Genomic DNA, 12,805 nt, shown 5'->3' with positions numbered 1-12,805 from the left:
AAAAAAAAAAAGGCAGGAATAAAGAACCCTAAACTCTAACACACACAAAAAAAACATTTCAGCATAAAAGCGTTCTTCAGGATGCTATGGTTCTAAATTTAACTTTAAAATTTTAACTGGTTTCCAAAAAAACATGTTCTTTTCTCTTTTTAGTTTTTTGGTCACATGTATGTGTGAGCAGCTCTGTTAAGCTGAGGATACTTCTTTTCTATCTACTTTTTATTCTGTTAATTTATATATATATATATATATATATATATATAAAAACCTTGCTACGTGCACTGCATTAGACTAACCGAGACTTCACAGCACTTACATTATTGCTCTTTTGTTGGCCCTCATTTGTATAGGTTGCTTTGGATAAAAGCATCAGCTAAAAGATTAAATGTAAAGGTAAGTTAGTGGTGTTTGCTCATACTTTGGATTTGAACAAACATCTAACAGTATTACAGTTGCAAGCATTGCTCAGTCCAGCTGTATTACAGGCAGTTGTTTGTTAATGTGTGAAGTGGGAGTGCAATGCTCTCTGAAAAATTCCTGAGACATTACCAAACATTGTCAGAGCCAAACTGAATGAGAATTACATGCTTATTCGTAAAAGGCCTGTCCATTATTGCATGTGCTGCTCCTGCAGGAATGTGACACTGCGATTGTTCTGTTTAACTAAACACTGTAATTAAACTCAAGAGATGGTTTATCTTAAACACTCATCAGTGTGTGATGAGGTTCTTCTTTCTTGAATGTTTCAGTTGTGCGTTTGTCTAGACTAAAGGAAACAAAGTTGTGAAAATAACAATGCCTTCCTGCCCGGCGAACTCTGAGACATCCGCACGCCTTTAGCTGTTTATTAAAACTTTTTCAATAGGTCTATACCTTATTTTCCAGATATAAGAAAAAAGCGTAAGTGACTGGAAATGACTCAGTATTCATATCCTCAGAGGAAACCTCCCATAAGTCTCTCAGACAAGAGTTCCAGCTGAGAGCGGATGTGAATGAGTCAGTGCTGATTATATCCCATTCACAAATACAGTCCGGCTCAGGGGCTGAAACTGGAACCGGATAAACACTAGAGATGCTTGTGCTGAGATACCGGCTGCTGTACATGTTCAGAGAGAGTAGTTTTCTTAACCCTGTGAAGCCTGACATATGAAATGATAGTCAGAAAAATTACGGGAATTTAAAAACATATTTAAAAAGTTTGTATATATGTTTTATGTCATATTAACACATCAGGCTTTTATGACTCGTATAGAATGATATAGTGAGAATAAGGAGGAAAAAAAAAAAAATTTTTTTTAAATACCCAAACTGAGCAAAAATATGCAATTTGGTGCAGATGCTGATATTTATATGATGAAATTCCGATGCTTGTAATGTAAATCAATGAGATCTTTAAAACATTATAGCAGATACTTACTTAAAATGATATAAATATCAGTCATCACTCTGTATATCTGCCAATAATATGTAGTAAGATGATATTTAAATGCTTAGTTTTGATGATCTAAAAATATAATGCAATGCAAAACAATGATGATTGAAAGATGAACAAATAAGCGTTCCTCAAAAGCCTGATGATCATATTAGATACTCACATTTTAACATGCTTTTTCTAAAAATGATGCATTGTTAATCAAGCAAGCCTAATATTATTCTTAAGTTATTTAAGGTTACTCTGCATTTGAAATGTCTATAATTGCACACACAGCAATGATGCATGATATTTGCCTCTGCAAATCAATATCTAATAATGACATCAATCTCTCTTAGGCTGTTTATCAATAGCCGCTAATCCAAAGTAGATCTGTTTCATATTTCTAAGCAGACACACTGACAAAAATAGCAACAGCTTCTCCAAATCAAAAAACAAAGCCTCATCGGCATCCTTTGTTTGAATGCAAGAGACAAATATGGGAATATTATTTTAATCTATCCTGTTTTCACCCAACAATGCATTAGCCTTCGAAGTCTATAATATGTATGTTATATAACAATTTCCTCCTGCTCTATTCCTGTGAATGAACCGACAGCGTTTGATCTCATATTCTGTGGTTGCTTTTGCTGATGATTTAAACACGTTACACTCTAAAAAATGCTGGGTTGTTTCAACCCAACTTTGGGTCAAATATGGACTAACCCAACTTTTGGGTTAAAAATTGTATGTAAAAATTTAACCCAACAGTTGGGTTAGTCCATATTTGACCCAATGTTGGGTTGAAACAACCCAGCATTTTTTAGAGTGTAGTTTGCACACTAAGTATGTGAGTATTAATTTATATGTTAGAAAATCTAGCTTAAATGCACATGCAACTAAAATGAAGTTGGAGGTAAAAAGGTGTGATGTTGGTTATCTAGAGATTGATTATACAGCAGAGCAAACCCTTTGCCATCAATCATAATGAGCAAAGCATGAAAACATCATAACTAACAGAACGCAGGCCTATGATCACACAGATGATTGCACAGTTATGTTAGGCAACAGGCTTTTGTGCAAAAAGTTAAATATATGGTTCCTTGGCTTGAGGTTATGACACCCAATGAGCTGTAATGCAAAAGAGATTGTATTTCTCTTTGCACTGTAGTCAAATAGCATTCTTGTTTTTGTTTGAAAACAACTTCCAGTGTTCAGGTCCCTATAAAAAAGTATTATGGTGGTATAATAATAGTAGTTGTGTCCCAAATGACTTCAACCGTCTAGTTTATGAACTATACAAGGTTATTTTGTCATCCAACATCGGTGTCTGGCAGATTTTCTGGTTATTTAACTGTACATTTGAAGTGCACTTTTTTTGACTTTTCAGTGCGAACACACTCATAACCTAAAATATTTATACTAAAAAAACAGCACAGAATAGAGAACAAGAACATGAACTGGGACGCAGTGTGAGTATGTGACGATGCTATTGTACTTTGATATGGTCCAAAAGTCTAAAACCACACTGAAAATCTAATTTAAATCTTCAATTTAAACCAACTTTGAAATATTTGACAGTTGACCCTGAGAGGTCAAGTAAATATCTACAGCGGATCTAAATATTTATAATTAATTATAACTAGTTATGATTAATTATTCATATTTCCCCATGAGCTGATTCGCTACACAATTAAAGGTTAAAACATTAAATTAAGAAATATAGGAATATTTCTTGTGCTGGACAACATGGTCATCAGATTTTCATGTCAGTTTTTCCATTTAACTTTTAGTTCAAATTGTTGTGCTAACAGTCAAGTTATAATTAAAAAGATTTAACTTTAAAAGGAATTAATTAATCTGTCTACTGAAAATACTATAATAAATAGGCTACTGTAATTGATTTGTAATAAATTGTATTATAAATGAAATTATAAATATATAATTAATATTACTTGTGTATATATATGTTATAATATTGTCACATTCTTTACTTGCATAATAAAAATTTTATAATAATCATTTATTCATCTATATAATATTAGTTGCGTATATATGTTATATTAATTATTTTTTTCATTATTATATTATTTATTCGTTTAATAATTATTTTACTTGTATTTATTTATTTGACTAATTATTCTTTATTTATTTATATTACAATTTATTAACACAATCAATTACAATATTTTGTTAGAAGTTACATTTTTCACTCAAATTGTTGTGTTAACAGTGGAATTAAAATTTATACTTAATACTAAATTAATAAATTTATACTAAATTAATAAATTGCATTATAAATCTAGCTACACACACACACACACACACACACAATTTATTAATTTTAATTACTCAATTATAATATTTTATAAGCAGTGGTTTGTGTTTTCTCAAGTGCCAAAACAAGAGTCAACTAAAACAAGTTGTAAGTCTGAAATATAAAAGGACAGAACCAGTGTCTCATGTTTCCTTGGCTGAATTAGCAGCTTTGACACATTACAATATCCGCTTCCGGTTGCTGTCAGTTGTCCGTCAGCGCTCCGTCTATAAATAGCGCTGGAACTCGGTGTTCGGACAAAGCGCTCACAGCGACTTTAGACTTCATGTAATTCCTCGCTGACAGGGTGAGAAACCCGGACTTTCTGCTGAGGGTAGCCCCCTTAGAACCGAATGAAGAAACAAATCTTACTACTTTTCACATACAGAGGACTAGTAAGAAAAGGGAAGAAGAGTAAAAGAAGAAAATGGCCAATTTTATATTACGGAAAGCCGAGCCCAAGGACGTGTCAGACATACTGCGACTCATAAAGGTACACAAATACGGCGCATGCGTCTTTTTTTTTGTTTTTTTTTCAAATTTATAAATGATTGTAGAAAATGTTTACGTGTTGATGTTTGCGAAATAGGCTTATTTACGATGTTTCATTAATTTTAGGAACTTGCAAAGTTTGAGGAAATGGAGGAACAGGTCGTCCTGACCGAGAAAGGTACAGACCGTTATTCGGTATTTAAAGTGAGTTCCGAGTATAATATATGAAGGTAACGTTATATGAATATATGATGATAATTTGTTTATTTCTCAGAGCTGCTCGAGGACGGCTTCGGAGATCATCCGTTTTATCACTGCGTCGTCGCTGAAGTACCGAAAGATAAACAGTCCATTGAAGGCAAGTCAAAAACATAAATGATAATTTTGGTGTGTGTATATATACAAAAACCTGTTTATATCATGGATACAATATTGTTACAGTTGAGCTTCGATTCATGATGGAATTGTTACAGTTTATCTTTCTGCGTCATGCGTTCGATGTGACGTCATAGCCGCTGAATCAGAGTGCGGACATTTTCCTCTTCACTTTCTCTTCTCTTTAACCTCTTTATGATTCTCTTTATGATTTCCACATCAGGTTATACAGTAGTTGGCTTTGCTATGTACTATTTCACCTATGACCCTTGGATTGGGAAGCTGCTTTATCTGGAGGACTTCTATGTGATGAAGGAGTTCAGAGGTATGAAGTGATGCCACCTGTTATCACTGCTGGAAAGAAAGAAAGAAAGTGGAGGATTACTAAATTTTATATTAGTATACTGTATATATTTTTCTAATTATATTAACTAAATTATATGTATGTATTATTATTGTTATTATTTCATATAATTATATTTTATTTATTAGAATATTTATATATAAATATATTACTATCGCACTGTTCACTTTCGCGATCACGTGCACTCTGAGTAAAAGGAGCGCATCTTACGATATAAGATATTTGTCAATGAGCTCCGGATCTGCTGAGTAGCAGATCCTCCACCATGGTCTTGTAGGTCATCCCTCCTCTCGACCCATGATCAGTCAAATCTGACTCCTGCAAGCACTTAATTGTTCCCCCTTTATTCGTACTGCACAAAAAGTGGCTCAATAGCATTGAATGTTACAGGGACAGATTAATGCAAATGCAGATGCCACTGTGTTCTGGTTAATATATATATATATATATATATATATGTATATATACTTTTGCTAAGGTTTGCATATGGTGGTCTGTTCTAAATGACAGTTTTCCTAAAATTATATCCTATTCTCCTATTTCTAAAATAAGAAATATCCCAGTATATCGTCTTGCTTACAGTATCGTAATATATCGTATCACAACCCCTGTATCGTGATACGTATCATATCACCAGATTCTTGCCGATACACAGCCCTAGAAATAAGCGCAGTTAGAATAGCAAAATGTGTGGGAGAGCGTTGCTATTGTGTGACTATTATATTGAAGTAGGTAGTGCTTCAATGTTAACGTTGAATCAAAACTAGTTAGCACATCATTTATAATTGAAATGGTTTAATAACACTATTTTGTTATGGTTACACTTGAATTGGTTACAAAATAGATGAAGGATGATGAAACATATACAGTTAAATGTACCCAGAATGAATGTAAAATGTTACCAGAGAGAGATAGAGGGAGAGAGAGCAGAGCCCCAGCGAAGAAGAGAGATCGCCAGCCAAGAAAAGAGACCGAGTTACAATCTTCTTTTCTCCCTTCCTTGACCATGTGACTAAAAACCAAATATGAGACATTCAAACTGACCAATCAGCAAATGACAGCTTTCCCCACCGTGCAAAAGGTGTGACAATCGGCAGACCCCCGATTGAAATATTAATTTCATTTTTCAAAAGCTGAGAAAATGACAAGTACTTGATTGCTTTTGTCTCTGTCACGGCTGTAGACGGCAGTGAAGGCTCGATGCAGCGGCATGCACTTCATCGTGGCCGAGTGGAACACGTCATCCATCGAGTTCTACAAGCGGCGCGGAGCGTCCGATCTCTCGCACGAGGAGGGATGGCGTCTGTACGAGATTGACAAGCGCAACCTGCTCAAGATGACATCCAAGTAGACGCCGGTGCAGGAGTAAACGCTCAAATAGAGGAGGATTATGAGCACAACTATTGTTGTCTGCTTTGTTGATTACACATGCAATGTATTGTTCAATAAATAAAGCTTCTACTTTGAGAAAGAGACTGACTGAAAGTTCTGTTGGATCAGTATGTTAACTCTTGTTGTCCTCTATAAAAGAAACACTCTTACGTTTTGGTTCATTAACCTCAGGGTTTCCCCACTTCCAAATACACATATGAATTTTGATTGCATGTTGACTTTAGGCTTCCTTCTATTCAGCATGCAAAATTATACTTTCTTCTCACCAGTAAGACAATGATTTCATCATTTCAGGAAATATTTGAATCGTGTGATGCTGTTTGGAAATGAGCTGATGTTTAAATCTAGACTAGCTCAGAGGTTGTTTAACTGCTGCAGTTGGCAGGTTTTTTTGTGCTTGCATAGGAAGAGGAAGTTCAGACTGACAAACAGCGCTGACATTAACATGCTAACCCCAAATAAAGTTAACATTTCCTCCTAACTTTGTAGAATTATTTTATTTCAGTCATAAATCACACCACCATCATCACATAGTATATAACATTTATTTTGGTTCACCAATGTATTTTTAATACAATCTCAGTAGTTTGTTTTCAAGTTCAGAACTTCACAGTCAGACCACTAACTCCTGTCTGATGATTGACAGATGAAAGAGGAAGTGGCTAGTGCAAAAGTAGGTCATGAAGATGAGCGAAGGATGGAGATCCTGTACCACAACCTCTCTGTCAGAGAAACAACCTGAGAGGTGATGATGAACCTGTAAACAAACAGCACAGCAAACCACAGTCATGAGGACTTCTGAGAAAATAAACATGTCTGAATGTCATTGTGGCATTTTAAATCAAATATATTTTCAATTCTATATAATATTTGAAATATATTTAATATATAATTTGAAATAGTTTTTATTTTATCTAATGCAAATAAAGATTTACAGTAAAAACATGAGACAAAAAAGGGATTGTGTTTATGCATTGCCGTAAAACATTTCATTTTACTCTCACAGCAGATACATTTATTTCTGCTTAAATTGCATTGCTTTTCAGCAGTGCTTAATGCATGATATTAAAATGTCTGAATGGCAAAATATTAAACTAAGTAGCATTTATTTTAAATAAAGATTTCAACAAAACAACTAAAAACATGTATTGTGTTTGTTATTGGATGATGTTGCTAGTTAATGTGATTCTCTACACATGTGGTTCATCTGCTGGACACCTGTGAGAACTGACTTCATCCACAAAAAAATTCTGACAAAATGCAAAAATGACTCAAAAAAGTGCATTTTAGCGTACAACACTCACCAAAAAAGATAATCTGGCAATTGTACTGTGATCTAACAGGTTTTAGTGAGAAAAAAAAAATCCTTTTTTTTAATTTTTTTTATATATATCTTTAGTGCAATGCAAACAGAGTTGGGAAAGGATTTGATGTGACTATAGTAATGTTGTTTGTACATTGTGTGCACCTGTGTTGTGTCTCCGTGCTGTTTATGATCTTTGATATTTTGTACCTAAGCTTTGGTCTCCCCGCTGGAACTCTTTTCAGCTTGATCCTATTAAAACACAAAACAAAAAGCGCTCAGGCTGTTTCCAAACCCAATATTTGCAGTGTTCAAATGCTATCTGTAGGTCAAACGGTAGAGGTTGTGGGTTTGATTCCAAGGAAATGCAAAGAATGTAAACCTTGAATGCAATGTAAGTCACTTTGGATAAAAGTTCGCTTCTGGCAAATGCATGAATGTAAAAGTCTGTGAGAAGAACCAAACTCACTTTCTTTGAGGCAGGTTTGCCTTTGATGAGTTTCTCCACAGCAACATAAGCCTGAAGAGCCCAGTCGTATACGGTGTCTCCTGTGTTCTGTGTTGTGGGAAGGTTATAAGGGTCACTTCAGAGAGACGGGACACACACACACAGATTTTATTGCTGGAAGTAGATATATTTGTCATAGTGTGTTTTTCTACTGCTGAATGCCCTCGTGTTATTGGTGGGCTACACAACTGCTTACAGCGTTTGGAAATCTGGTCTTAAATGTGATGCATTGCCAGTAAAAATATTTTAATTTGATGCTTAATGTGTTTCAGCAGTGCATAATCATCCTGTTCATAATCTTATGAACAGGATGAGCTAAACTCACAATACATGCCATTTTTCATGCAGTTATATATATAAATATTTTTAAATGTATTTAAATAGTGTTTTTCATGCATTTTTATTTTTACTTATTTTTGTGTATATATATGTGTGTGTGTGTGTGTGTATATATATATATATATATATATATATATGTAAAAAGGTTTTAAAAAATTTAAAATTTAAAAACAAAAACCATTATTATAATAATATTTTCTGAAACTGTGTCTTAATTATCTGGATTCATTCTTAAATGAAAATAATAATAATAATCATAATAATAAAATAAAAAATAAATCTGTCACTGGGTAAGTAAACTTTTTCCCTTTAAATTCAGTTGACCCCACTGACAGATTTTCTTCTTCTTCTTCCTGTTTTAAGCATAAACTCGCTTCATTATGATACATTTTTCTGAAAAAAAGACTTAATAGCTCATTAGGCGCCAGCCCTCTTACAACCCTAAAAAGCATAAGTGGTTTGGAGGGATGGATGGATACCATATATGCTATTTCACTTAAGTAAATGTGTCTTGATTTAAGAATGTTAAGATATTTCTACTGGAAAACAACAAATATTGAGGAAGAAAGTCACTTTTTGCTGTATAAGATACTGTATTTGAATGTAGAAAAGATGCAGAAATTTATGTTGCCGTTACTGATTTGTCTCTGCCTATAATATAATACGCCCATATAGCATTGCTAATTAACAATGTCGCTCAAAATGAATGACTTCAATCACTGAAAAACACTGTATATGAGAATGTACTCTTTTGGTGCAGACCTGAGTCTGGTCCATTGTGTTTTTTTTTCTTAATGCCAACATATGGGCACTGATATATTATCTATTATAATAATGGAAAATCCCCAATTTATAAGTCACGTACAAAAGCTGTATTTAGTCAAAATAGCTAATGAAGAAAGTGTAGTGCATTTTGGGGCCAGACAGTGTAGTTACCTGTGTCTACCAGCAAACTGGCCTATGATTTAGCTTAAACTTGACACCTTGAATTTGAACTTTGGTTCAAACCGAGTGTGAAATCAACCTAATTTTGGGCTGTTTTGCTCTTTAATCAGTGACCCTGCTGATCTTTCAGGACATTTCCATCAGCATATCTGACAGGATGGGGACATGCAGCGCTGAAACGGTGTTGACAGGGTTTGAGCAGGACGCGTGTGAGGCGAGAGATAGCCACTGCAAAGTCTATATTGGTTACAATCAAAACAGACAACCGGCTGATATTAGACGAAGTGTTGATGCAGCTTCTCTCTGTGTCCTTGGGTGTTGTTAGGAATGTGTTCTATCTGCTGTTTTTAACTAGTGGAAAGTTACATATCGTAACCTCGCCACACCTTTCCCTCCTCTCGTTTCCAGGCCCCATAACTTCTCACAACCCTACAGCCAATAAACTTATAAGACACACCTACCTTTGCGACGGTCACGGCCTCTTGAGGATAATACATGGACGCAGCTACAGCCATTAGACCAGTCGGGTAGATCAGTTTCTTCAGCCTGGAGCCTTGAAATGACAAAAAAAAATCCCTAAAAATGACTCCAAAGTTTGATTCAAAAGTTTTATTTTCAATAGGACACATTAAATTGATCAAAAGTGACAGTAAAGACGTTTGTTACAAATTTTTATATTTTAAATAAATGCTGTACTTTTGAACTTTGTTCATCAAAGAATCCTGAAAACAAAAATGTATCTCCATTTCCACAAAAATATGAAGCAGCACAACTGTTTTCAACATTGATAATAATCAGAAATGTTTCTCGAGCAGCAAATCAGCATATTAGAATGATTTCTGAAGGATCATGTGACACTGAAGACTGGAGTAATGATGCTGAAAATTCAGCTTTGATCACAGAAATAAATTACATTTTGCAATATATTCAAATAGAAAAGTTATTTTAAATGGTAGTAATATTTTACAATTTTACTGTATGTTTGATCAAATAAATGCAGCCTTGGTGAGCCGATGAGACTTATTTCAAAAACATTAAAGGGGTCATATGATGCGATTTCAAGTTTTCCTTTCTCTTTGGAAGGAGGGGGCTTTGTAGAAAACGAAGCGTTTGAGAGAGGCGGGAGAGAGAGGACCTACAATAATGTACAGTATTTGAAAAATAATGTGTTTTTTGAACATTAAAGCATGTCAACATATTCTGTTACACCAAATACACCAAATAATGATCTTTAAAAAAGCATCATATGACCCCTTTAAAAAATCTTACTGTCCCCGAAATTTTGAATGGTAGTGTATCTGAAATATCAGTGTGTGCAATAAAGCAAATAAATAGTATTCAGGTTTTAGGAGAGGCTTAGTATTTTTGTCTCATTTTCCACAAAAAATTTGAAAGATTCTTAAATCAAGATACTTTAGAAGGAAAATAACTTAAGATATTCAGTCTTGTTTTCACAAAAAGTATCAAAATTAAGCAATTTTATGCTTAAAATAAGAAAGAATATCTGCCAGTGAGGTCAGAAAAATAATCTTGTTTTCCTTTTGAATTAAGTTTAATTTTCCAAGCCCACTGACAGATTTTTAAAATTATTTTAAGCACAAAAAAAGACTTAATATCTTAAAGGGGTCATCGGATGCCCATTTTCCACAAATTGATTTGATTCTTTAGGGTCTTAATGAAAAGTCTGTAACATAGTTTGGTTAAAATTTCTCAATGGTAGTGTACGTCACACAGACAGGCATCTGAGATCGGCTCGATTTGAGAAAGGGGTAAAGATTTTAGTAGATTAAAAAAAAAACACTGGGTGGATTTTTATCATTATAGGGTGGTTGTGTACACACACTGCCAACACACATTTCAGTTCAAACAACTTGTAAAAGTGCATGTAGCATCCTCTGACCCCTTTAAGTAATTTTGCATCTTGAGTAAATGTCTTTTAGATATTTGATGTTTAGATATTGATAGTAGAAAACAAGACAAAATTGAGGAAGAAAATATTTTTGCAGTGTATTTGGTCTCTTTAATAAAATGCAGGCTCCAATGCTATCATTAAAACTTTCACTACCTCTCCCGAAGAAAAGGCCCAGGATCCCGGCAAATCCGATGACTCCGGCTCTGGGGTAAAACTCAGGCGGAGGGTTCTTCAAGTAGGCATAACTGTCTAGATTACAGTGCAAAGATTCACTTTGTCATTTTATTGAAAAGGTTCAGTAAGAAAGCATGTTTCATTCGTGTTTGTGTGTCAGCGAGTGTTTGCTTACTCTGCCCGAACTGTACAGTGCTGTCAACCTTGGGCTTCACCGTCCCATAGACGCCCTGAGATACAATATAAAAGAATGAATGTTACTCTTTACAATGTTACTTTCAGAATCTAGAAATAAGCGTCACTAGTTTAACTTTATATGAATCACTGTAAAATGCCAAGCAAAGACCAATGGAGAATGTGTGACTGTGGAAAAACATGACGCTTTCTTGTAACCAAAGCAGCAAGTTTCATTTCTTTAAGGAAGTAAATAACATATTGCATAGTTCTTTGTATGGAAAAGACCAGACCATATATGTGATTCACAAGGGTCTAGATTGACATGAGGGTCAGAAAATCTCATTTTTGGCTGAACTATTTCTCTGAACCTTCTGTGAACTTCTGCAGAGACCAAAGGTTTATTGGTGTACTTTATATGTGACCCTGTCTGTGAAATCCAGGCTAAAGTCTCAAAATCTAATTATGAGATAACAAGCATCAAAGTTTGATTTCAACCATTAAATTCACAATGATTTCAATCTTTGACATGGCCTTACTCACTCAATATTAAAGATATAAAGGTTATATTTTCACAGAATGTTCTACATCTTTATGAAGGATGATTTTATGTAACAGTAAATCACAAAAAATGACTTTAGCTGGGTTTTCACAGGCAGGGTCACATATCATCTAGGTTTTTTTATATTTGATAAATGCACCTCCTTTACAAATCTTTATCAGTAGCCATAAACCCATAATGCATGACAGACAAAGATATAACAGTCTATATCTTGGCAATCAGATAGTCTGCAATATGTGACATAAGATAGAATACAATATATCTGACATAAAGCAGAATCTGAAGAATATGCAAAAAGTGAAGCACTTGAGCAAAATAAGGACACCTAGTAAATAAATAAAAATTATTATATAAAACATTTTTATATAAAATGATTATATAATATTCTAAAAATAGGAGAATAATTTAAATCTGCACCTGCAAAACTCCACATAAATATCTTTCACATGATATTTTTCACGTTTGTTATTGAATACCAGTTGTTATTTTTTCCCAAACAAAAAAGTATTATTGTTGTTATATATATATATATATATA

The 12,805-nt window shown here is 34.0% G+C and overlaps 2 protein-coding genes across 4 annotated transcripts in view; one reads left to right on the top strand and one right to left on the bottom strand.

Moving 5' to 3' along the window:
- The first annotated feature begins 3,941 nt into the window (after nucleotides 1-3,941).
- Nucleotides 3,942-6,426, top strand: LOC107734340 (diamine acetyltransferase 1-like). Its single transcript, XM_016546276.1, has 5 exons — nucleotides 3,942-4,221; nucleotides 4,347-4,398; nucleotides 4,495-4,578; nucleotides 4,819-4,928; nucleotides 6,143-6,426. Exons 1-5 carry the CDS (start codon nucleotides 4,156-4,158, stop codon nucleotides 6,308-6,310), a joined length of 480 nt encoding a protein of 159 aa, XP_016401762.1. The 5' UTR covers nucleotides 3,942-4,155; the 3' UTR covers nucleotides 6,311-6,426.
- Nucleotides 6,427-6,850: 424 nt separating this feature from the next.
- The window catches only part of apooa (apolipoprotein O, a), a 14,224-nt gene continuing 8,269 nt past the window's right edge, over nucleotides 6,851-12,805 (bottom strand). The window contains exons 5-10 of one of the 3 annotated variants that reach the window (XM_016546298.1): nucleotides 11,708-11,762; nucleotides 11,512-11,607; nucleotides 9,908-9,999; nucleotides 8,124-8,210; nucleotides 7,820-7,906; nucleotides 6,851-7,108 (exon numbers count right to left, since the gene is read on the bottom strand). In XM_016546298.1, coding sequence (XP_016401784.1) covers nucleotides 7,865-7,906; nucleotides 8,124-8,210; nucleotides 9,908-9,999; nucleotides 11,512-11,607; nucleotides 11,708-11,762 — 372 coding nt within the window. In that variant the 3' untranslated portion in view covers nucleotides 6,851-7,108; nucleotides 7,820-7,864. The remainder of the gene's footprint in view (nucleotides 7,109-7,819; nucleotides 7,907-8,123; nucleotides 8,211-9,907; nucleotides 10,000-11,511; nucleotides 11,608-11,707; nucleotides 11,763-12,805) is intronic. The other 2 variants (XM_016546299.1, XM_016546300.1) reach the window with 2 other exon arrangements.

The sequence above is a fragment of the Sinocyclocheilus rhinocerous genome, unplaced genomic scaffold (genome assembly GCF_001515625.1).
Source record: "Sinocyclocheilus rhinocerous isolate Xijiao unplaced genomic scaffold, SAMN03320098_v1.1 scaffold370, whole genome shotgun sequence".
Lineage (NCBI taxonomy): Eukaryota > Metazoa > Chordata > Actinopteri > Cypriniformes > Cyprinidae > Sinocyclocheilus > Sinocyclocheilus rhinocerous.
The sequence above is the reverse complement of the archived record's forward strand: the minus strand, read 5'-3'. Positions and strand labels throughout refer to the sequence as shown.

Bases quoted from the DNA above. Each gene is read 5' to 3' on its own strand.
- LOC107734340 (XM_016546276.1), top strand. From the start codon at position 4,156: ATGGCCAATTTTATATTACGGAAAGCCGAGCCCAAGGACGTGTCAGAC. The intron at 4,399-4,494 runs GTACAGACCGTT...TTTATTTCTCAG, and splicing joins GGTCGTCCTGACCGAGAAAG to AGCTGCTCGAGGACGGCTTC. The intron at 4,579-4,818 runs GCAAGTCAAAAA...TTTCCACATCAG, and splicing joins AGATAAACAGTCCATTGAAG to GTTATACAGTAGTTGGCTTT.